The sequence below is a fragment of the Panthera onca genome, chromosome B4, assembly GCF_046562875.1.
Source record: "Panthera onca isolate mPanOnc1 chromosome B4, mPanOnc1 haplotype 2, whole genome shotgun sequence".
NCBI classification, from domain to species: domain Eukaryota; kingdom Metazoa; phylum Chordata; class Mammalia; order Carnivora; family Felidae; genus Panthera; species Panthera onca.
Genome location: NC_138345.1, coordinates 5,070,381 through 5,093,689, shown reverse-complemented (window position 1 = coordinate 5,093,689; position 23,309 = coordinate 5,070,381). Strand labels below are relative to the sequence as shown.

At 49.6% G+C, this 23,309-nt stretch overlaps 2 protein-coding genes across 10 annotated transcripts in view; one reads left to right on the top strand and one right to left on the bottom strand.

Annotated features, from left to right (window-relative positions):
• FBH1 (F-box DNA helicase 1) overlaps nt 1-10,505 on the bottom strand; it is a 48,919-nt gene extending 38,414 nt beyond the window's left edge. The window contains exons 1-2 of one of the 6 annotated variants that reach the window (XM_078450486.2): nt 10,388-10,489; nt 8,428-8,605 (exon numbers count right to left, since the gene is read on the bottom strand). Coding sequence is in view for 2 of the 6 variants with exons in the window: in XM_078450484.2 (XP_078306610.1) it covers nt 4,176-4,212 (37 nt within the window). In the remaining 4 variants the exon portion in view is untranslated. Of the gene's footprint in view, nt 1-4,175; nt 5,505-8,427; nt 8,606-10,387 lie in introns of those variants that run through there. The other 5 variants (XM_060659353.3, XM_060659357.3, XM_078450487.2 and 2 more) reach the window with 5 other exon arrangements.
• Nucleotides 10,506-10,834: 329 nt separating this feature from the next.
• Nucleotides 10,835-22,162, top strand: ANKRD16 (ankyrin repeat domain 16). 4 transcript variants are annotated; one of them, XR_009617738.3, is made up of 8 exons: nt 10,835-11,512; nt 13,429-13,649; nt 15,491-15,533; nt 18,377-18,485; nt 18,928-19,089; nt 20,132-20,210; nt 21,199-21,425; nt 21,773-21,886. XR_009617738.3 is itself a non-coding variant. In XM_060659363.3 (8 exons), the coding sequence occupies exons 1-7, from the start codon at nt 11,193-11,195 to the stop codon at nt 21,354-21,356; spliced, it is 1,092 nt and encodes a 363-aa protein (XP_060515346.2). In that variant the 5' UTR covers nt 10,835-11,192; the 3' UTR covers nt 21,357-21,388; nt 21,773-21,885. The 4 variants fall into 4 exon arrangements, 3 of the variants coding, with proteins under 3 accessions (XP_060515346.2, XP_060515345.2, XP_081652162.1); XM_060659363.3 differs by having other exon boundaries at nt 21,199-21,388; nt 21,773-21,885; XM_060659362.3 differs by lacking the exon at nt 21,199-21,425 and having other exon boundaries at nt 21,773-22,162.
• The last annotated feature ends 1,147 nt before the right edge of the window (nt 22,163-23,309 follow it).

The following is a 23,309-nucleotide window of genomic DNA, read 5'->3' as shown; positions in this document are numbered from 1 at the left end:
TCACAGAGCTTCACAATCCTAACATTTGTATGGAACCAGAAAAGACTCTGAATAGCCAAAGCAATCCTGAAAAAGAAAACCAAAGCTGGAGACATCACAATCCCGGACTTCAAGCTGTAATCATCAAGACAGTATGGTACTGGCACAAAACAGCCACATAGGTCTGTTTTCAACAGAATACAGAACCCAGAAATGGACCCACAAACGTATGGCCAACTAATCTTTGACAAAGCAGGAAAGAGTATCCAATGGAATAAAGACGGTCTCTTCAGCAAATGGTGCTGGGAAAACTGGACAGCGACAAGCAGAAAAAATGAAGCTGGACCACTTTCTTACACCATACACAAAAATAAACTCAAAATGGATGAAATACCTCAATGTAAGACAGGAAGCCATCAAAATCCTAGAGGAAAAGGCAGGCAAAAACCTCTCTGACCTCGGCGGCAGCAACTTCTTACTAACAGGTCTCCAGAGGCAAGGGAAACAAAAGCAAAAATGAACTATTGGGACCTCATCAAAATAAAAAGGTTCTGCATCGCGAAGGATACAATCAGCAAAACTAAAAGGCAACTGATGGAATGGGAGAAGATATTTGCAAATGGAATATCAGATAAAGGGTTAGTATCCAAAAATCTACAAAGACCTTATCAAACCCAACTCCCAAAAAAAGAAGAAATGGGCAAAAGACCTGAATAGACACTTTTCCGAAGAAGACATCCAGATGGCCAACAGACACATGAAAAAATGTTCAACATCACTCATCATCAGGGAAATACAAATCAAAACCACAATGCGATACCACCTTACTCCAGTCAGAATGGCTAAAATTAACAACTCGGGCAACAACAGATGTTGGCGAAGATGCGGAGAAAGAGGATCTCTTTTGCACTGCTGGTGGGAACGCAAGTTGGTGCAGCCACTCTGGAAAACAGTATGGAGGTTCCTCAAAAAATTAAAAATAGAACTACCCTATGACCCAGCAACTGCACTACTAGGTATTTATCCAAGGGATACAGGTGTGCTGTTTAGAAGGGGCACATGCACCCCAATGTTTATAGCAGCACTATCAACAATAGGCAAATTATGGAAAGAGCCCAAATGTACATCGACAGATGAATGAATAAAGAAGATGTGGTATATATATATACAACGGAGTATTACTCGGCAATCAAAAAGAATGAAATCTTGCCATTTGCAACTATGTGGATGGAACTAGAGGGTATTATGCTAAGCAAGATAACTCAGAGAAGACAGATATAGAACTTCACTCCTATGAGGAACTTAAGGTACAAAATAGATAAACAGAAGGGAAGGGAAGCAAAAACAATACAAAAACAGGGAGGGGAACAAAACATAAGAGACTCTTAAATACAGAGAACAGAGGGTTGCTGGAGGGGTTGTGGGGGAGGGGATGGGCTAAATGAGTAAGAGGCATTAAGGAATCTACTCCTGAGATCACTGTTGCACTATACGCTACTTAACTTGGATGTAAACTTAAAAATAAATTTTTTTTTTTAATCTTGGGGCACCTGGGTGGCTCAGTCGGTTAAGTGTTCGACTTTGACTCAGATCATGATCTCATGGTTCGTGAGTTCAAGCCCCATGTTGGGCTCTGTGCTGACAGCTCAGAGCCTGGAGCCTGCTTCGGATTCTGTGTCTCCCTCTTTCTCTCTGCCCCCTCCCCCACTCACTCTGTCTCTCAAAAATAAATAAAAATGGGGCGCCTGGGTGACTCAGTCAGTTGAGCATCTGACTTCGGCTTAGGTCATGACCTCGCAGTTCATGAGTTCGAGCCCCGCATCGGGCTCTGTGCTGACAGCTCAGAGCCTGGAGCCTGCTTCGGATTCTGTGTCTCCCTCTCTCACTACCCCTCCCCCACTCTCGCTCTCTTTCAAAAATAAACATTAAAATAAATAAGCAAATAAATAAAAACATTAAAAAAAATAGCCTCATTCACGCTTAGAGGCAAAAAATGAATGTGAGCTGTGTCTATATTAAAAAAATAAAATGTACTTGAAATTTTCTACATTGAAAAAAATAAACTTAAAGTCTGATTATTCTCTTTTTGTATGTAAGCAGGACTTTACCACCTCTGCTCCAAACCCTTCATATAACAAAGTCAACAACCTAACCATTTTGCCTGAATGGGGACCTGTGGTCTGACTGGCAAAGGAAGGTAAAGAAGGAAAAGAAGGTAAACGGTAAAAAACAGTAAAGGTGAAAGAAGGTAAAGCTACAGTGCGCTTTCCAGAATACTGACAAATCCTGGCCCCCAATTTGGGTGCTCCGTGTACACCAGGTTCAGCTGCACAATTCCAACCAATAAGCCCACTAACACTGCCCACCCCAAATGTATGACTGAGTTTGCTTTTTTAGCAATTCAAATATCCCCAATTGTTTCAGAGCCGGCAAATAGAATGTCTAGAATTAGAATAGGAGATAGGAGCAAAAAGTTACTAATAGAGAGTATCTTATTTAAAGAAGGTGAAGGTCTACTGCCAAAGTGGCCTGGAGAGAGGGGGAAAGCTGTCACAGGTAAAGTCACAAAAGAATAAAAGGGACATCAAACCACTCGTATCCATACGACTCAGGGCCTTGGGGCCAGCTCAGACGTGCTCAGCTAACCGGTACGAGTCAGGTAAAGGAAGACGTCCAAAAGGCAAGAGACACAGAACCAGTTCGAACACCGGGGTCAATCAAGGGCTTAGATGCCCACCCAAGTCTACAATATACCCCTAAATTCAGCTTTCAGAAACTTTTTAAGAACTTTTTTTCAATGTTTACTTATTTTTGAGAGAGAGAGAGACAGAGCATGAGTGGGGGAGGGGCAGAGAGAGAGGGAGACACAGAACCCAAAGCAGGCTCCAGGCTCGGAGCTGTCAGCACAGAGCCCGACGCGGGGCTCAAACTCGTGAGCCTCAAGATCATGACCTAAGCCAAAGTCGGACACTTAACCAACTGAGAAACCCAAGCGCCCCTGGAAACTGTTAAACCAGACAGTAGCTGACAGCAGGTGTGTATAGACGAGGTACTAATACAGACGCCACTCACCCTGGAACTTTTTCTGTAAAAGTACCTGAGAATGGCTTCATCCCAGCCTTCCCCAGCTGACTAACTATAACAACGATGCCATAATGAGAACACAGAGGCACTGATAATGACCATCAACCAGGTAGTAATGCCTTAAACACATGCCCAGGAGTCAGACCGACAAGAAGTGTGCTCCAAGCAGGTAAGGAACTAAGTCTTTCCCGCTACTGTACCCTCTGCACACAGCACCTGTTCAACAGCCACTGAGGGTGAAGGAGGGGGAGAGAGCAGGGGAGCGGTTAGGTTGGGGGGCACAGGACCCCAAGCTCCAAGATCACTAGGAATTGGCCACAGAACTGCCTGCATGTGGAACTCAGCAAGGGCAGACCACACAGGGGGGCCTCCTAAAGGCACTGCCCCAGACAGACAAGAGAACATCAGGAATACCCAAAAGGAACTGCTTGTGGAAAAGCAGACAATATGGACAAGGTAGGTATTTATTTTGTAAAAATACGTCAGAATCTTAAATGTTTGTGGAGAGAATAAAATGTCTGCAGAAACCTTACAAAGGCACAAGAGCAGAGGAAAGACGTTAACAGGTATGAGGGGAACACGGTGCCCTGCTTCCGGAGGGTTCTGGTATATTCCCGTGTATTCTGGCGTGAAGCCATCATGGAGGAAGCTACAGTTAAGAGCGGCGGTAGGAGCAGGGCGCCTAGGCCAAGAGATCTGGCTTCTGGACATCGCTCATCTGAGATGGCGTCCCCTGAGCCCGTAACTGCCTACCTGGGAGCCAGAGCGGACACTCTGACTGGACTGACACATCACAAATTACTTGTCGGACTTCAGCGAGAAGTCAGAAAAACCAGCCTGTTATTTTCTCTGGCCCTCAGATCTCGGAGACATGATGCGCCTTGACCCACTGCACTGAGAGCCAGCAGCCCCGTGTCCGGCTACCCTGGAGTCAAATCCTTGAACTAAAGGGCTGTGTGGCACCTTCTCAGATCCGGAATCGGAAGACCCCCTCCGCCTGGGAGGGGCAGTAACCACCGAAAGCCTTGACTCCCTTATCCTTAAAAACGGCAATACGATAGCCTGCCACGCTGAATGCACAGGATGGCTGAGGCCCAAATGAGACAACGTACAGGAAAACACTTCATGACGTCCCATCGAGGCTGACATGTGAGGATGAGAGTCCACCACACCAGGGCGTCTCCTGAAAGGCCCAGGATCCACTGTAACAGCAGGAGGGTTCTTGTGAGAGGGTTAAAAAAAAATACCAGAGCAAAATTCTAATCACCTCTCCATTCTCATTAACAAGCCAGCGGTTCAAATATAACTTTTCGAAACAGATGCTCAAATGCTGCCTCCTCCTCCTGAATCACCCGAACCTCGCGGCATGCCTCCCTCCTCTGACCGGCAAGCGCGATGCTCCCCTTATTGTTCGAAGCTGCTGGAGAGTCTCTAAGGAGCACAGGTGGAGAGTGCTCTGTGACAAGCTCGCAAGGTTAGGCCCGTGCCATAGGGGTCCCCTGCGTACCACAGCAGGCGTCTGCGCCCCTCTTGGGACCCTGGCACAGTGACTAACAGACGTATCATCTCCCTCGTGCCAGGACAGGGAAAGACTGAGAACGTACGAAAGCCGTTTTGTCACACAGAACTCTGCCTGTTCCTACACTGCTTTTTCTGTCATGGCTTTCGTACAGCCTGACATGTGTCCCCAACCCCCACTCTCATGGCCCCCCTTTCGAGCACCCACAGCTCAGACCGCGAGCACCTCAGGTTCCCACTCTCTGCTGTCTGACTTCAAAGCGGTGATTACCGGGAGGAATTATGACCTTCACCCATCATCCAATCTCTGCACAGATGCCATTCTGTCCTGTGCCAGGCCCGCTGACAGAGGCTGGACCCTCGCCAGCCTCCCTAGAACTAGTTATTCTCAACCTCTCCTAGACTAGCAGCCCCTCTACGGCTGAGAACCCACTGTATCACCTTATCCCTCAAAGTTCTGAGGACAACTCCTTGCAAGTAACAGACCTTCCAATACTCAATGAATGAGAAACACGTGGCTGTGGTTCCTCAATCCTGTTTTCATCCGTCGGCTTCACTCCAGGATCTCTGCTGCACGACAAGTCACAGAAAGTGGGGTGCTTTTGGTTTTGTGGCAAAGACAGTGGTTTCTCTTCTTCCTCAGTACACAGCTCGTCTAACACTCCTCTGTCTCGACCACGGCTGAGATGTCACCCTGACTGAGCTGAAGCCAATGGCACGTGAATAAATGGGATGGGTGCCGGGGCTCCTGGCTGGCTCCATAGGTTAAGCATCCGACTCTTGATCTTGGCTCAGGTTGTGATCTCGCTGTTTTTGAGTCCGAGCCCCGCGTCAGGCTCTGTGCTCCTGGCACGGAGCCTGCTTGGGATTCTGTCTACCCCTTCCTCTGCCCCAACTCGTGCTTGCTGTCCCGTTCTCTCTCAAAATAAAAATTTTTTAATTAAAATTAAAAAAAAAAAAAAGGGGGGGACGGGTTCCTCTTCCAGGTCAGGACCACAAGACCTCTCAGGCTTACTCCTCCATTCTGTGCCCCTCTTCCAGTTAATGGAGAACTGGACTCCCTAGGGCATCCTTAGAAGCCCCAAGTTCAAAATGGAAGCATTTCCAGCAGCCTCGGTCCTTGGATGACTGCTTTAAAGAGTGCCACCCCATCTCCCACTCTCCGATACTTACACACACACACACACACACACACACACACACACACACACACAACGTGGAACCACCTCAGACTGTTAGAAGATGGAGAAATGAACTCTGATTGTCCTTACATGTTTGGACCTGTCACTGCAGCCAAACCTACTTTAACCGGTCGAGGATCATCGAAATTAACATGAAGTACTTTCTTTCTTCCTCTACATTACTAACCAGAAATGATAACAGAAAGTCCTCTAAAACTTGCAGGTTACAGACCTCAATGGACAAGATGAAGATACTAAGTGCCTCCAATTTCTGGAGGAAAAGATTGCAAAATAACTGCTTAAAAAAATAAACAAATCTAGGTAACTCTCTAGTACAAGGTACCTGATCAGAGAGACTGCTCAGAACAAGAGCCACAGAGGGCAGTCCTGCTACTAACTCACTGCGTCCCCGAACCTCGAACCTCGTGTTGGCTCCCCATGAGCCTCCGCTTTTCTCGGAGGGGCTCTGTGAAGACGGACAGGTGGGCACTTTCCCTCTTGCGCTTCTGATGGAGGCAGCGGGGGTGTGCTGCGGTGTGAGGACAGGGGTTCACAGCTCAAACTGCAACTAAGGGCCCAATTTAAACACAGTTAACGGAGTTACCTCCCCAACTTGAGCACTGCAGAAAGTGTTCATTCGAGCCAGCAAGCACCCCGCAGTGATAAAACCACCCCCTCACATCTCTGAGATACTGGTAACAATTATTCACGTAACTACGTACTTCTTACGTCTCATAGGCAAATTGTACCACTCTTGCCATTATTTTATCGTTATTATATTACCGCCAACTGTACGTTAACAGGTCCTCCCTGCTGGACTGAAAGGTCTGTATTCTAGGGGGAGGAGGGAGGAAGGAGGGACTCACTCAGCCCTGCACCCAGCACATATTGTTCCATGAGTGACTGCGATTAACAAATGCACAACCACTGCGTTGTTTCCCTCAATAAAAGTTTGGTTCTTCCTTGGCTCCAAAACTCTCCCCTACACCTCACAGCTTCTAAGTGCTTCGTAGCTGCTGAAGTTCCTTCACATATGCCCACTGGAACTTCACGCAATGCTACGACGGGGCCACGATTTCACGGGGGGCTCAGAAAAGGCTTGCTTCAAGTCACAATGCGGCTTGCAGGTGACGGCACGTAGTTCTTCTGACTCCCTAAGGGGCAGTGTTCTTTCTACTGTCACAGTCTGCCTTCCATAATCAGAAAGGTTTAAAGCAGCTTCTAAAAAAAAAAAGCAGCTTCAGGTTTAATTTCTGGATCACTTTTTTTTTTTTTTTTTTTTTTTTAACTCACTGAAATGTCATAACCAGAGATTTAATAACAAGCAAGTATTTAGGAAATGTTAGCTGAAAGGAAAATATCACTAAATACGGTAAGCTCAAAATGGAAAAACTTCAAAACAGTTTGTCCCCATTAGCACTACTACAAGAAACAAACACTGAAAGAAAACACTCCGGGTCTAGCTCCTATGACACAGGTCCCTCCCACCGCCACATCCTGCTTCTCCCTAAACCCCAAAGGCCTAGGCCCCCAGGCTTCATCTTCCTCAGATCCTCTCACGCCCCACAAACACCTGCTCCCCACGGAGAGACAGCACTCACTTGTTACAGTGCACAAGGACAGAGATGCAGGTTTCTCACAAGGATACAAAGGAACGGTGAAAGAAAAGGAAAAATAAGACAATGATGGCTATTTACAGACCAGAATACATTTTCATATATTTGAGACGCTTGTTCTATTGTCCATTCATTCCACGACCACTTTTAAGTATTCAAGTATCTACCATGACCCAGATTCATTATAAACACCGTGAGGGCTTCCTCTCTGAGTATCTCTAATGTCAAATGCTATTTTAAACAGTGAGCACACAACACAGGAAAGATTTTGCCTGCCCATAAGGCAGCCCACAAAAGAAACACAAGGTACCATACATAAGGCAATATAAATGCTGCACAAGTGCACGCACGAAGGGCTGTGGTAGTAAAGGGGACAGAGTAACAACATTGAAAAGGGCTTTATGAAGTGTTCAGCCTCGAAAGAGGAGTAGGATTCAGTAAGGCAGGAGAAACAGTATGTGCAAAAAACACAGGGAAATAGCACAGCATTGGTGTGGTGTGAAATCGAATTTCATCAGAACAAGAAGTTCATGGATGGGGAACAAGGCTGGAAAAGGAATTTAGAGGCACAGATTGCAAAGCGTTAAATATAACACTAAAGGAATTGTGGGCTTTAGTGTAGGAGATTCAGGGGATCATCCAGCGTACCAGCCGGGTCAATGTACAGTCAAATCCACACTCCAGAACAGTAATCCTAGAAGCTGGGTCCAGAGGATGGGTAGACACAGGACTGCCAGTAAAATAAGACAAAGTCACTTCCCTAACCGAGACAAGAGTTGGTAAAGGCCTGGGAGCAGCAGAAACAGGGAGAAGGGGAACTGGAAGGAAGTTCAACACTTCTTTTTTGACAAGACTGAAAGAGATCAAAGAGAAAAAGGACAACAAAGGTAACTGACATTTCTGCCTGGAACCCAGTGGTCAGGTCAGTAACCATGTTAAGGAGTAAAAGAGAGATAATGTTTTTTGTTTCACTTGCCTTTTCCTTGATGGGGAAGATGAAAGTTTCCTGTTTTGAAAACAGTTGTTTGTTTGTTCTGTTCTAAAGTTACCTGTGAAATGCCAGGTTAAGCTCCAGGAAGGACTGGTCCTCAAAAGGCATGAGAGAGACAGCTGAAGCTCTAAGACGACGGGAGATGCTCTGATGACAGATAAATTTCTAGGAGTAAGTGATTTCACAGCCCAAAGGGCACAGACAGAATCCAAATTCAGCTTTCAAATAAAATCAGCCTGGGAAGGATAGAGGGATATGATGAGCAGAGAACAGATGATGGCAACAAATCTGAACGTACAGTTCTAAGACCAATACCAATAGCGTTCATGCACTCCCAGATCACAAAAAGATGTCAATTATCATGAACTGATGACCAAAGCTGAATGCTACAGCACCATGAAATACGACATAAGGAGAGCAGACAGCCACGTAGCAAATCACAATGCCAGCACTGACTATGTGAGAAATGTGACACTAAACACCAGACCACAAATTCCAAAGCCTGCACAAAAGGAACGGGCAGTCCAACTGGGAAATCAGCGAGACCCAAGCACAGCTCCATCTGTTAGCATACTATAAAGATTCCTCCCCTCTACACCAAGCTTTTGCTCTAGAAAATTACAAGGGCTGTGGTCATGCTCATGTCCATTATCATCTAGTTATCTAGAGGGGGATACGGAAGCTAGGTTGCTGAAGAACCTAGGAGAGGCAGAATTAATTGCGCTGGGCACTAGTTACATAACCAATTCTCTGGGTCTGAAATATTCTTATTGTGCATCTGTGTGTGTCCCCCCATTTTGTTTTTTAAAACAGGGAAACTGGAGACATAAGGCAAGAAAAGGTGAAGCCGTGTGTAATTAGGATGGGGGAGGGCATTAGCAGCAAAAAATAGGAAGTTACTAGATGTTCAACTTCCATTTGCACCAAACCAACGGCTGTAGTAAAAGCAATGCTGGGCATGTTCTAAAACGTCATGCATTTCAAAATACTTTGATGCCTACCTTTTGTTGAAGTGGCAAGACGTAATGTAACAGTAACTGTGGCAAAGCTGATATTGGACCCACTTCTGTCTCCAATGACTACCCATATCACTCAGTAAATGAACCAAATTCAATATGCTCGTTAGGAAAACGGGCTTGTTTTCATGGGTCCCTAACCAGAGGTCTTTTTTTTTTTTTTTTTTTTTTTATCTCCCTTAACCTATGCGAGCACAGCTCCAGGAACCACCAGCTAGGAGCTACCTTTGTTCCAGAGGACTATACTACCTGTAGTTGCACGGGGGAAAGGACTTCTTCAGGCCTCAATTTCCACACCTGTAACGATGCCTTACAGGCTTGTTTGCAGATTAGATAATTAACGTAAAGTACTTTACCACACAGCACAACACAAAAATGTAAAGCCTCTTTCCAGGCCTAGCAAATAGCAACTTTTGGACTGAAAACAGCAGAAGGTTTAAGTGACTAATAGCCAGTAAGATCTGGCTAAGAACTCAGTACCTGCCCTAATCTCTCCCATCACCAGATAAAGCCTGCTTAGATCTCAACAAAACAAGTTCGAGGCCTTCCCACCTCACCCCAATTTTCTTAATATCCAGAAAAGGGAAGGGAGACCGCAAACGAAAGAGTGGCAGAAGGACACAATCAAGTGACTCGCCCAAGGTCAAAACACTAGGGCAGAAAAGGCAATGCTGGCTTACCAGCCACCGAGGCCACGTCCCCCAAGACTCGGTCCTCAGCAACCGACGAGGGGCGACCAGCTGTCCCCTCCCCGGGCCACAGAACGCAGTGTGGGGGCGCCCCTCGCCCTACTGCGTGCACGCCCCGCCGAGCCCCGGCAGAGCGGCGGCCGGCGGCGGGCACGAACTCCTCCACCGCTGAGCTCCGCCCGGGCCCCGGAGGCCCCCGCGGCCCTGCTCCCCGCCCCGCGAGGCCGGACCCCAAAGCAGGACCCCCAGAGGTTCAGTGTCCCCACGGCCGGGCCCCGCCCGCGCTCCCTGCCACGTCCGCTGCCTCACGCACTATGGCGCTCCGGACCCGGGCTCCCGCCGCCACCGCCGCCGCCGCCGCCGCCGCAGGGCCCGGGCCACCCGGCCTCCCAGTCCCAGCGTCCCCAGGGCAGCGCCAGCCCGAGCAGGCCGCCGACTTCCTCCGCCAGCTCCGCCCTAGCCGCAGCCCCGGGAAGAGCCCGTCGCCAGGGCTGACGGACGGCCTGCACGGCCAATCGGAACGGCAGGAGGAGGGGGCGCGCTGACGGACTGCTCCAGCGACCAATCGGAACGCGCTCCAGCAGGGGGCGCGGCTACCGCTGGCAGGCTCCGCCCCGTCCGTGCTTCCGCTGGGGCCCGGGAGGCGAGCGGAAAGTTTCCCAGAGTTCCTCCGAGCTCCCGGGGACCAAAGGGGGGGTCGCGGCGGGGCGAGGGGCTGGCTGAGGTTGGGTGCGGGAGGGGTCGGGGGTGGGGACGCGCGGGGGCCCACCCCCTCGCTGAGGGCCCGCGGCGGCCCCCAGCTGGCTCCCTCGGCCGCGGGGCCGGCCTCCTCCTCCGGGAGGCGCTCGGGCCGGGGGGACCCCGCAGCGGCGCGCTGTGAGCTAGGGCGCGGGGCGGGGCCTCGGAGGCTCCCGCCCACCTGAGGTGCCGCCCCCAAAAGAAGCCCGCGCGGGCTGCGGCCTGGGAACGAGCCGCGCGCCCGTGAGCTCCTCCGCAGCGGCCCGCCCGGCGAGTCGCCCGCTGGAGGACTGGCCCCACGCGGAGCAGCGGGGCCGGGTGGGTGTAGGGTGGGGGTCGCGGGGCGCAGGGCTGGGGGGCCCCGGACGCCCCGCGCGGTCATGGCGGCGCCCGGGGACCCGCGGCGGCCCTACCGGCTGGCTCAGGAGGGCCGGCTGTGCGCCCTCCGGGAGGAGCTGCGGGGAGCCGGGCGCGCGAGCTGCCCGGGGCCCGCCGGGGACACCTTGCTGCACTGCGCCGCCCGCCACGGCCATCGGGACGTGCTGGCCTACCTGGTGGAGTCCTGGGACATGGACATCGAGGCCGCCAACCGGGACTACAAGCGGCCTCTGCACGAGGCTGCCTCCATGGGCCACCGGCACTGCGTGCGGTACCTGCTGGGCAGAGGAGCCGCGGTGGACTGCCTCAAGAAGGCCGACTGGTAGGTGGCTGGAGTTCCAGAAAGATCTCTCCCCCGTCCCCTTTTCCGCAGAGTCCCAGATTCCCGTGTACTTTGTCCACCTCGACCCCATAGCTTCTCAGCCTTCCCCGACAGGACAGATGACCCACTGCGACCACTGTTCGTACTCTTGCGGGGTCAACTGCTCCAGCCTTGTGTTCCAAACCCGTTCTCTTCATGAAAGAGTATAGAATACGATCAAACAGGGAATTGTCTGTACCCGGTATAGCTTGAGCCTCGCCTAGCTGCGTGAGTACAACAGTGTCATTGTTTGAACTTGCTACTTTGAAATAGTTAAAGGTGCACAGAAGGTTGCAAACAAAGGTTGCTGGAAGCCCCACACGCCCACCCCCCAGCTGCCCCTAAAGGTACCATCTTACACAGCTGCAGTACGATATCAAAACTAAGAAACTGACGTTGCTGCAGTAGTCAGCGTACTCACTCAGATTTCACCAGTTGTAAGGACGCTGGAGTGTGTGCGGTGCTCTGTGTGATCTTATCACGGGAATAGCCTTGCCTAACCGCCTCCACAGTCCACATTCTCACCTGTGCCATCACCCAAACCAGCTGCATTTTGTTAGAGCGACATTGTGTTCAGTACTCACTACCTGGGCCTCCTTAGGGGTTAGGAACAGCCTAAGATTCATAACGTAATGAAGTTCCTGCCTGCAACAGATTCCTGATCTGATAGAGGTATGAGCCACGGCAGATAGCCTTATAGTTAAATAAAGTGCGTCTTGCCCACTGGGTTGGGGGAGTCTGCATGGGTATGTGTTGAGGGCTGCACTTTGGCCATGACTTAGCACAAGACTGAGGTCTAAAGACCTTAACAAGAAACACGTTACCTCATACGTGCCTCAAAACAATTCTGTGGGGAACCGGCCTCCCCTCAAAAAACCATTAAAGGGCAAGGTTCATTTGACGATGTATTTGGCAGGTGTAGTCCTAGGGAGGCATTTTTGCCCATTCTCCCCTTCCTGGCTTTCTGCAGTACCTTCCCTGCTTTTCCAATCCTCATGCCTTGCTCAAGATTCTTCCCTCTGTGAAGTCTTTCTGGAAGGTTCCAGCCTTCATTTATTTGGGTTTCCCCCTCTTACTATCACTACTACATCCTCCCCCAAAGTGTGGGTAATAAATTAATATCATAACAATCTTAGGAGCTAGATCCTAGATGAGGCCTTGGAGGTCATCCAGGTATAGTGAGCTCCCCGCTGTGTGCCAGACGTGGGTTCTAACCCCTGGGAATAAGGAGGTAAGTAAGATCTGCCCTTGCTTTCCAGGGGTTGTGTCTTCCTCATTTTGCAAGGAAGAAACCAGAAGCTCATGGAATTGAAATGGCTCATCCAAATCATTTGTGTGGCAGAAAAGGAAGGATAGAGCCACCTCCCTTGACATTCATGTAGCTTATTCGCATAACTGTGGACACAAGTCAGTTCAGAAACTTCTTATAGTCACGCTGTTTGGTTTCTGTCACCAATGTGTGCTCCTCATGGGGAGGCACTATGTCCAGTGTTCTTTTTTGATGCCTTCTCAGCACAATTTAAGAAACAGTTACTGATTGAAGTAAATGGGATAAGTCTGGCAGGGTACCTCTTACACAAATACTACAAGACAGACTGTGGCTTCGATTCGCTCCGTCTCAGTTCAGTCCCATAGTGTAAACTAGTTCAGAAGCGGGCCTGCCTCCTCGCTATTCCCCTCCTTCAGGTACACCTATTCTAGGGGCCTCACAGCAGGCAGAGAAGTTGCCCGTCGAAGCTGTTTTCCTGCTTCCCAGACCCCCGAGTCCCGTAGGTTTTCATCTCTGCCAAGGACACGTGATTTTCTGAAGACCTGGTCACACACTTCTAACGTCTCAGCTGCCCTTCCGTCTGACGGTTTGTCCTCGTTGGCCTCAGGACCCCACTGATGATGGCCTGCACAAGGAGGAATCTCGAGGTGATCCAGGACCTTGTGGAACATGGCGCTAATCCACTTCTCAAGAACAAAGACGGCTGGAACAGTGTCCACGTTGCCAGCCGAGAGGGGGACCCTGTGATCCTCCAGTACTTGCTCACTGTTTGCCCAGACGCCTGGAAGACGGAGAGCAAGATCGGGAGAACCCCCCTGCACACGGCAGGTACGGCCAGGAGCCCCGCAGGGACGCATGCGTAGATGTGCAGCCACTTGGCCTCACGCCGCAGAACGCCTTCTAGTTAGAGTCGCCCACGGGGGTGGGGTTTGGAAACTAGAGGGCCAGGAACAAGAGCAGCTTTGGGGCATCTTGGCACACAGTTTGCTGTCCAAACTAATGGAACGTGGCACAAACATTCTTCCTCGCATTCATTCGCTTTTCCTGTATGTCTGTCCAATCCTCCCCAGTTTCCTAGACAGAAAGCTGGTTCTGTGCCTTACTGTCTTTGACCGTGGACAATGAACTTAGTCTTTTAAGTGAGTTTCCTCATCAGCAAAATCATGACCATAACGATGCCCGTACCACAAGGTTGTTGTAGACTTCAAGGAACGTGGTGTACATAAATCCCTTGGCACAGTGCTTGATGCACAGTGAGCACAGAGCAGCTGGGTGTTGCTATTTTCAGCATCTTCTTACGTTGTTACTGTTTCGGGCAGGATAAAAAGAGACTGTATTTCTGCACATCGTCAGCAGCACCTACCATAGTGCTGACCATGTAAATAAATGTAGGTGCTTGTAATTAAGTACCTGGGCCTGAGTGTATTTGACTTATCCAGTGATAATGTCAATAAAAACTTGGGGCACAACTGAATGATTATCCTTAAATCTGAATTGCCTGTTTGTAGATTATTTTTAATTAGTGGAAAGCAAAAAGTGCTGTGGTATAACACAGATATTAAAGACCTCAAAAGTCCAGATCAGGACATTTAGAAAATAAGGGCTCCGGGTGGCTCACTCAGTTAAGCACCTAGCTCTTGATTTCAGCTCAGGTCACGATCTCACAGTTTGTGGGCTCAAGCCCCACTTCAGGCTCTGTGCTGACAGCGTGGAGCCTACTTGGGATTCTCTCTCTCCCTCTCTTTATCCCTCCCCCACTCACTATCTCCCACAAAAGAAATAAACTTTAAAAAAAAAAGAAATTTAGAAAATAATCTTCAGCCTCCTGCATAGTACATTGAATTAGAATACAGGGCTATAGTTTCTCAAAACATGAATACCTATGACATGATATAGTTTAGGAAATACGCATACAATTATTACAGCCACAGAGGGCTGTTAGAGACCAAGGAATTCTTTCTAAAACTTTATAAGTGAAGGGCACCTGTTGGTTAAGCATCCTACTCTTGATTTCGGCTCAGGTCATGTTCTCGTAGTCATGAGATTGAGCCATGCTTTGGGCTCCATGCTAAGTGTTGTTTAAGATTCTTTCTCTCTCACCCTCTGCCCACTCATGTTCTCTGTCTCTCTCAACTAAAAAAAAAGTGGGGGGGGGGGGAAGCACTTTATAAGTGAGTAGAAAAACTTTTTGCTCTTGAATTGTTTGACTAGTTGCCATAGAAACTAGAAACAATCAGCACCTAGCCATTCACAAAAAGTGGTGGAGAACAGATAGTTGAAATTTTTATTATCAAGTTTGGTTGTCTTTAGCAGGAGAATTACATTCCTGGTTATTTTGTTGTGGATCACTATTAATATGTTTGTCTACGATAATATGTTTTTCCTACACAAAAACTGACCGGCCCTAAGGATTTGCAGCACAAAATTGAGGAGAAAGTTTAGGACTGAGAATTTGCCATGAAAGTGCTTATAAAGACAAGATAATCAAATGTTGACTAGCAACATCTTTACCACTTACCCAGCTAAATTTTTATTTTTCTAGTGTGGTAACAGTGTATCTAATTACTGCTTCCCATAAGTGATAGCTAAAAGGACAGGGCAGAAAGAAGAGGAAAAGAAAGTTTTATACAAGCACTAAAAGGCTCTGACTCTCAACTCTCTTCTCCCAGCAATGCATGGCTGTTTAGAGGCAGTAAAGGTGCTTCTACAGAGGTAAGAACAAGACAGCAAATTGAACAAAGTATTCACCAATTGTGATGCTTAATATTGATACTGTAAGTAGAGCTCAGAAAAATTGCTCAGAAGCTACAGTGCGAAAAGAGAAATGAACAAAGAACATAAGATAACTCAAAGAATATGACACAAAAATAGCTGACAACCATAAGGGGGAAAAATCATCCATGTATCTGTTCATTCGACAAGGATTCATGTCTTCATTCGTTCAGCATCTAAGCTCTAAGCACTATGCCAGATGCACGGGCTACAACAGAAGCCAGCCAGCATGGGTCCCCCCTCATGGAACTCACACACAGGCAGAGAAGACACTGTTCGCATCCTGTGAGTCTGATGAGTGCCAGGAATTGCAGGATCCCTCCAGGAACATAAGACAGGGAGACCCAACTTGGCCGGGAGTGTGAAATCTTGGCCCCAGGGATATTTAAGCCATGATCTGAAGGAGGCTGAGCGTGGGAGGTGTGGCAGCATTCCAGGGGTAACAGTACCCAGGAATGCTCGGAGCAGAGAGAAAGCATGTGTGTTAGTAAGCTGAGAGAAGTTCAGGGTGGGCTGATACCTAAGGAGTGAAGGGAAGACAGTGCGCGATGAGGCTGGAGAGGAAGACTGGACTCAGGTGGGGCTGTGTGAGACTCTAGATCTTATTCGAAACGTGTAAGACCCCACTGAAGGGTCGTAAGCAGAGGGGTGGGTGGACGGCAGTAAGAAGTTTGCATTTTTTAAGGTCCCCTGGTTGGAAAATGGAGAGCGGGTAGGAAGGGAAGCAGGAGTGGGTGCAGTGAACATTGGGAGGCCATTACAGTTAAGAGAAATCGTTGGCTGTACTAAGATGCTGACCGTAGGGGCGGAGAGAGAGATTGGGAGATACTAAGGAAGCGGAATCAACAGATCTGGGTGAATAATTGGATCAAGGGAATGAGGAAGGAGAAGTCAAGGATGACAGGTTTCTCACTGAAGCAGCTGGCAGTGGCGCTGGTGCCATTTACTGAGACAGAATACTGCAGGAGGAGCAGGTTTGCGGGGAAGGTGATAATTTCGCTTTGGGACATGTTGAGTTGCATGTGCCTGTGAGGCACCCAAGCAGAGACATGGAGTGGGGAGCTACAGACACAGATCTGAGTCCCCCAGGAGAGGTGTGAGCGGAGCTATAAATGTGAGCATCATCAACATAGAAGTGTTGACTGAATTCACGAGACTGGGAGAGATTATCTGAGGAGATGATGTATAGTAGGAAGAGAACAGGGCTTCATGCAGTGCTGTGCAGGAGCAAAGGTCGTACGGTAGATGGAAGGGAGAGGAGAGGCCTCTGTGAGGTCGTATCGAAACTGTAATTTGAAGGAGAGGTTGGAGTTCACCTAGCGAAGAAGGGAGAAACGGTGTTCCGAGCAGAGGGGATCGGCAAATGCAAAGGCGGCAAAGAGCTAGGCAACTGGAGGAGAAGAGAATGACCACGGAGAGGGTAGGACAGATAGGACCCTGAAGGTAAGAATGGAAGAAGATAGGGGAGGAGGGAGGTCAGATAGGGAGGAACGGAAGAAGGTGGATCAGGTGGGAAGCAGGACCAGGACGAACAGAAGACCAGGAAGAAGGTAGGAACAGAAGACAGGATGGGTGGGAGGTAGGACAGGTAGGAACAGAAGGTAGGTCAGGTGGGAGGCACGACCAAGAAGAAGGTAGGAACGGAAGTTGGTAGGACAGGTGGATGTGGTAGGACTGTAAGGAAGAGAGGACCAGGAAGAAGGTAGGACAGTTGTGACCATGGAGAAGATAAGAATGGAAAATGTTAGGAGGACGAGGGAGGTAAGACTGTGTTGGAAGGTAGAGGTGGGATTGTGAAGATGGTAGGAGTAGCAGAAGACCAGGTAGGAAGTAGGACAGCTGGGACCATAAGGAAGGTGGAAACGGAGAAAACTCAGGTAGGAGGTAGGACCGTGGTGATGATAGGAACGGAAGAAGGTCAGTCCGTTTGGAGTCAGGACTGAGAAGAGAACGAGGAAGAAGGTGGGACTGGTAGTGCCGTAAACAAGGAAGATGGGAGGAGGCAGGTCTGTGAAGAAGGTAGGAAAGGAAGAAGGTCACCTTGGAAGCTGAATTAAGAAAAAGTAGGACAGGTCGGAATGGAAGAAGGTAGTACTGAGAAAGCAGAACCAGGAAGAGGATAGGCTGAAGGTGAGAACAGAAACGATAGGACAGTGAGGTAGGTAGGAACAGAAAAAGGCAGGACCCAGCTGAAGGTAGAACAGGTAGGAGTAAGAAGAAGGTAGGACAAGTGGGTAGTAGGACTGAGAAGAAGGTGGGACGAGGAGGACCAGGAAGGAGGTGGGACAAAGAAGAAGGTGGGAGGAGGGGGACCGGGAAGGAGGTGGGGTGTGGTGAGCGCAGGGAGGAGGGAGGGTGCAAGGAAGGCACTTGGAGAGAGGGGTGGATGTCACAATGTCCTGACGGCGTGGCTGTGACGTTTTAGATTTTGTCCTTTGTGATTGGCCCATACGAGTTTTAAGCAGGCACGGCCACACCCAGGGTACCTAAGAGAATGGATTCACGGGCAGGAGCCCAGGGGAGGAAGATGGGTCGGAGGCTGTGTTTCGGACACGGAACTGAGATTTTGGTAACAGCAGTTATGAGGGATCAGGGGTGACCTCCAGCTTCTGGCAGAAGAAGCTGGAAAGATGAGGGTCTGTAGGACAGGGGGAGGGAGGTCAGAGGAGGAGCGGAGGTGCAGGGGACAGTGGGCTGGCTCTGGAGAAAGGGGAGGGGAGCACGCTCCAGATTGTCCCAGCTCGTCCGCACCACACGTCACCTACCGTGGGTTTGGACTCCAGGGGCCAGTACCAACCAGACTGCAGGGACAGCTGTGGCTCCACACCCTTCATGGACGCGCTTCAGTGTGGCCACATCGACGTAGCCAGGCTGCTGCTGGAAAAGCATCAGGTACGGAAGTGGTTTTATGTCTTTGCTTTTTCCTACAAGTTTTAGCTCCGGGAACAACCAAGCGCATAGTTGTTCCAATCCCTGGTTCAAATCCCAGCTCCGCCACGGTCTCCCCGGGGGACCCCTTGACCTCCTGGAGCATTAGCGTTTCCATCTGTGACGTGGAGACACACGTAATTTCTTCGGGGGGGGGGGGTCCCTGTGAGGAGTAGATAATGTAACACTGAGCGGCAGTCTCACTGCCCCCACTGGGTGCCCTTCTGGCTGGAGCGTGCCCACCTTCTGGTTGGAGAGCCTGCGAGGGTCTGGCACCAGCTGTGTTACCATCTGCCCAGAAAAACCTACAAAGTCCAAAGTTTTGCCCAGATGTCAGAAGGTCCGTGGACCGGGTCTCTTTGCTTCTTACCTTTGTTCTCCCCCCTCCCACCCCCCCATCTACCAGGCCAGCGCGTCTGCCCAGGATTCCCTGGGGGCGCAGGCCATCCACAGGGCAGCGCTCACTGGGCAGAACGAAGCCATCCGCTTCTTGGTCTGTGAACTCGGCACGGACGTGGACGTGAGAGCAGCATCAGGCCACCTCACTGCACTGCACTACGCCGCGAAGGTCTGTTCCTTCCCTGCGGCGGACAGCTCGCGGCCCTGTCTCTTTGGTTCCATCTCTGTGCGGGAAGGAACCGCCCGTGACCTGCCCCTGAAGTGTCCCTTAAAAGAGAAACCTGCCCTTATTTGCCTCTGGGTAAAACCTCTACTCCCAGTAACGCCTGCGTTTTGTGTTCGCTCCTGCCTTTCCGCCTCTGTGCCTTTCCGTTTTCAGGAATGTTATTCGAAGCCAAAAAAATTCATTCTGTGAAATTCCTAGTGCTCTGTCCGTACACTGGATTTCAGCTCAGATTTCTGTGAGGCTGTTCTGCTTAGAAAACGGTTAAGACGTGCAAAACATCTTCACTAGAAAAGTGGCTCCTTACAGCCCCGTTTTAAGTGTTAGGGGTGTTTTGTGTATTATCTTAAGCGGCTTTACTTATTTTTCTGGCTGCAACAGGAATAAATTTTTTTCTTGTGAACTGCACTCTCCTACTGGTGTCCCCCCAGGAGGAATTTGGTGGGGCGGGGGGGGGGGGGGGGGGGTTGGGGTGGCCCTGGGGGCTCAAACCAGTGGGTCCTAACACTGTAATGTGCAACCTTGACTTCCGCCTCACTGTGTACTGACTGGCTGGCTGGCTGGCTGGACAGGAAACCTGTAAAGTGCTTGGTAAATGATGACATGAGCCATGATGAGACTCCCATCCAGGACAGGCTGCTGTCTCTTCCTGTTTATCCAGCAACAAGCACGTTTGCTTGGAGAGATTCCGGAATTGCAAGTTCAGTATGAATCCAGATATATACTCCTTACACTGAAGGAAACCCAGCTGTATTAGTCGATAATTTGGGCCTAGAGAGTAGATCCTCTGTATTTTAATAACCAAATGTCACCAAAATCTTTAACGGTTTATACTTGAACTTGAGAGCCGCATGCGTCTTCCTTTAGAGGTGAGAATTCAGTGTTAGCAGTTGAGTATTTTAGAAGAAGTACCTAGCGTGCATTATTAGCATTGAATGCCTCACTTGTGTCCTTGTCACGGTGATAACAAGTGTATTTCAACACTCAGGAAGGACACGTGAGCACAGTCCAGGTGCTCTTAGCCTTGGGTGCCGACATCAACTGTAAAGACGCAAGAAATCGATCAGGTAGGCTTCTTACACATGCCTTGGAAGTTAATAGTAAACTGGATGTAAACGGTACACGGACTTTCTTATTAAAAACACTGGTTTTCATGTTACGCCCCTAGTAGCTCAGCAAGCTTTGTTTCGAATAACATCTGTTGGCAAAGCTGTGGGAATGTTGCTGTTACCATGGCAATGGTGATGCCTGCTGCTCATTGCCACTGTGTCGTTATCACCGGTATTTGAACCACAGCAGCACGTGCGTGCACCGTGGACGTACTTTCTATCCTAATCCACGGCGACGCCAGCTGTCCCAGTAGTACAGATTTTTCTTAGGTTGTCTCTCTTTCGAGTGTATTTGAAAACTGTAACCACTATAATTTCTTAAAGTTGGGGCTCAGAAAGATGCTTTCAGAGCTAATCCTCTGGATTCGGACGTTAGAATAAGCCCTCCCCTTAACACCCTGTGCTCTGGCGGCCTACCTTGCCAGTACGTTCGTGATGCTTCAGAACCTCCCTCCGAGGCCGCACAGGACAGTCACCAAGTTCAGGGACACAAGACTTTTCTCCGCAGAACACGGGATCCTGGGGCTCATGATGCCAGAAACCTTCAGTGCTAGCTTTCCAAGGGAAGGTGTGTCAGTTTTTCTTTTTGTCACATCATTCTTATTTGTGGCAGGATTTCTACTTACATGGAAAATTCACAGAACTTTGAAAGTCTTTTCTTTGCCATTTCAAGTCTCCCGTTTCTCGTTCGTTAAATTGCTTGGTTGCTGTAGACAGATCTGTTAAGTCTTGTAATTGGTTGATGTTTTTAAAACCATTTCCAACCCAATCAGGTTAAAAGGAAAAATGTGTTGATCTAGTAGAGACAAAGGTGTAGAGACAAATTTACAGAATACAGAAATTCTGTGTAGCCGAAGGGGTGTTGTTTGTAGGAATAGCTGCTCCCCGGGTGGGCGTCGCCCCAGGGGTCCCACGCCAGATTTGTGTGGCCTCTGTCTCCATGCAGCCCTGCACCTGGCCTGCGCAGGCCAGCACGCGGCTTGCGTCGAGCTCCTCCTGCGGTCCGGGCTGAGGGACTCTCGGGACGACACGGGTGCCCTGGCTCAGCAGCTCGCGTGCGGCACGGACACCCTTCAGTGCTTCGACCACAGCGCGGCGTCCTGAGGGCATTTCTGAGGAGGACAGCAAAACGCATGGTGATTCACATCCTGCTTGGGGAGTTCAGTGAAGTCGGTCAGTAGCCAGCGGCCTCTGCCTCCTCTCTACCACTGGGTCTTGAGGACGCTGGCATCCTAGGTGTGACCCACACACGGGCAGATCTGGACTCAGGAGTGCCCCGAGTCTTCCATAATCTGGATTTCGCTTTTTCTGCCCTGCAAGTGAAATTAGATGATGATGAAGTTGGGTCTGGAACCCTTAGAAATGCACGTAATTGTGTGAATACGGTATAGCATATGTATTTACACATATGTGTTCTACGGTTAGTGCTATGGGGTAAGGCAGTGGTAAGAAGTAGCTATTTGTGTGAACCATAAAACATAACTGGCCTGTTTACTTTTTTCTTTTATTTACTTCTTTAGAGAGAGAGCACGTGCGATACAGAGATAGAGGACGAGAGAGAATCCCGAGCGGGCTCCGCGCTGATAGCTCGGGGCTTGATCCCTCAAACCGTGACCCGAGCCAACATCAAGAGCTGGCCGCTGAACTGACTAAGCCACCCAGGAGCCCCTGCCTGTTTACTTTCTTCTTTCATAGGCTTTTTCTTGGCCGTGACATTGGTTTCACTTTGGTTTTGGAGCCAGGAAGGAGATGCTTCCAACCTGCTTACACGGACATTTGGGAGGAAATAATGAAAATGTTTCTATATTCTGTGCACTGCTAGTTAAGCTATGACATTTTAATCTTGAGGTTATTTTTATTAGATTCTGTGTTGGCTTCTTTCGGGTAATAAATACACCTAAAAAAATGCATCTAAGATACTTTCAAAATCTTTCTGGCACCCCAGTTTGAGAATGGAGTTCTTGAAACCCACAGGTCACATTTCCTGTCTGTAACACCTGCCCACCAAGGCCTGTGACCGTTCAGAACAGCCACTTACATTGTACCTCCACAAACTTTGTGGCGGTTGAAACAGATTGAAGACAGGATGAGTCCTCGGGCATTTGGATTCTTTTCTTTTTTCCTTTTTTTTCGGGGGAGGGGTGGGGGGTTGGGTTGAAGATCATTTTCTCTGAGTGGCAGAGAATAATTAGCCCAAGTCAGTCTGTTAGAAAATCCCACGTGTCAGTCACGAGGAACACTTGGTCCTCGTGTTTGTTGTAGCAGGAATTTCTGGTTCTTCATCCTCCCGGATGATGGCTGATTCCTAGTCCTAACAACCGGATAAACGTTCTGGGAGAGACACTCGGTTGCAAAAGTGTCTCGTGACCCCTGAATCGCATCGGTGTTCATCTGTGCCGATTCGAGCTTCAGAGATGTCCCCGTGTCGCTGCCCCTGGGCGTGAAGATGGTCCCGTTGCATGCGGGGGGATGGGAGGATGTGTGTCGTGCTGGCTGCCTTCTCTGCGCACACATGCGACGCGGGTTCTGAGAGGCAGCGGCTCCGTGCACGTCTGTTCACATCTGTAGCCATGCTTCCACCTTACAAACCAGCGGCTGACATGGTGTGTGAGGCCGTGTCCCGGCTTGATGCCTTGTGACGTGGGCCGTGAAGGCCAGTGACGACAGCGGCAGAGACGGTGCGAATGGTCCAGTAACAGTCGGCACCTGTGGGGACGTGGGGACGCCGTGCCAGGAAGGAGTTGTGCCCCTCACTTCCTAATTGTGGCTGTCTCGCTTGCTCTGGTCTCAAAATTCTGTGACCTTCCAGGGAGGCCCCCCCACCAGGCCACCCGACCTAAAATTTTGTCTCCCCCCTCCTTCACTCCGGGCCTCCTTTCCCTTGCCTCCTCCTCAGCACTTAACCACCACCAAATACGCTACACATTTTGAGTCGTTTTCTCCGTTTACTGTATGTCTCCCCAACTGAGATGTAGACTCCGGGCGGGGATTTTGTCTTGTTCACTCGCTGTGTCTACAGGTCTCAGAACAGCACCTGGCATGAAGCGGGTACTATTA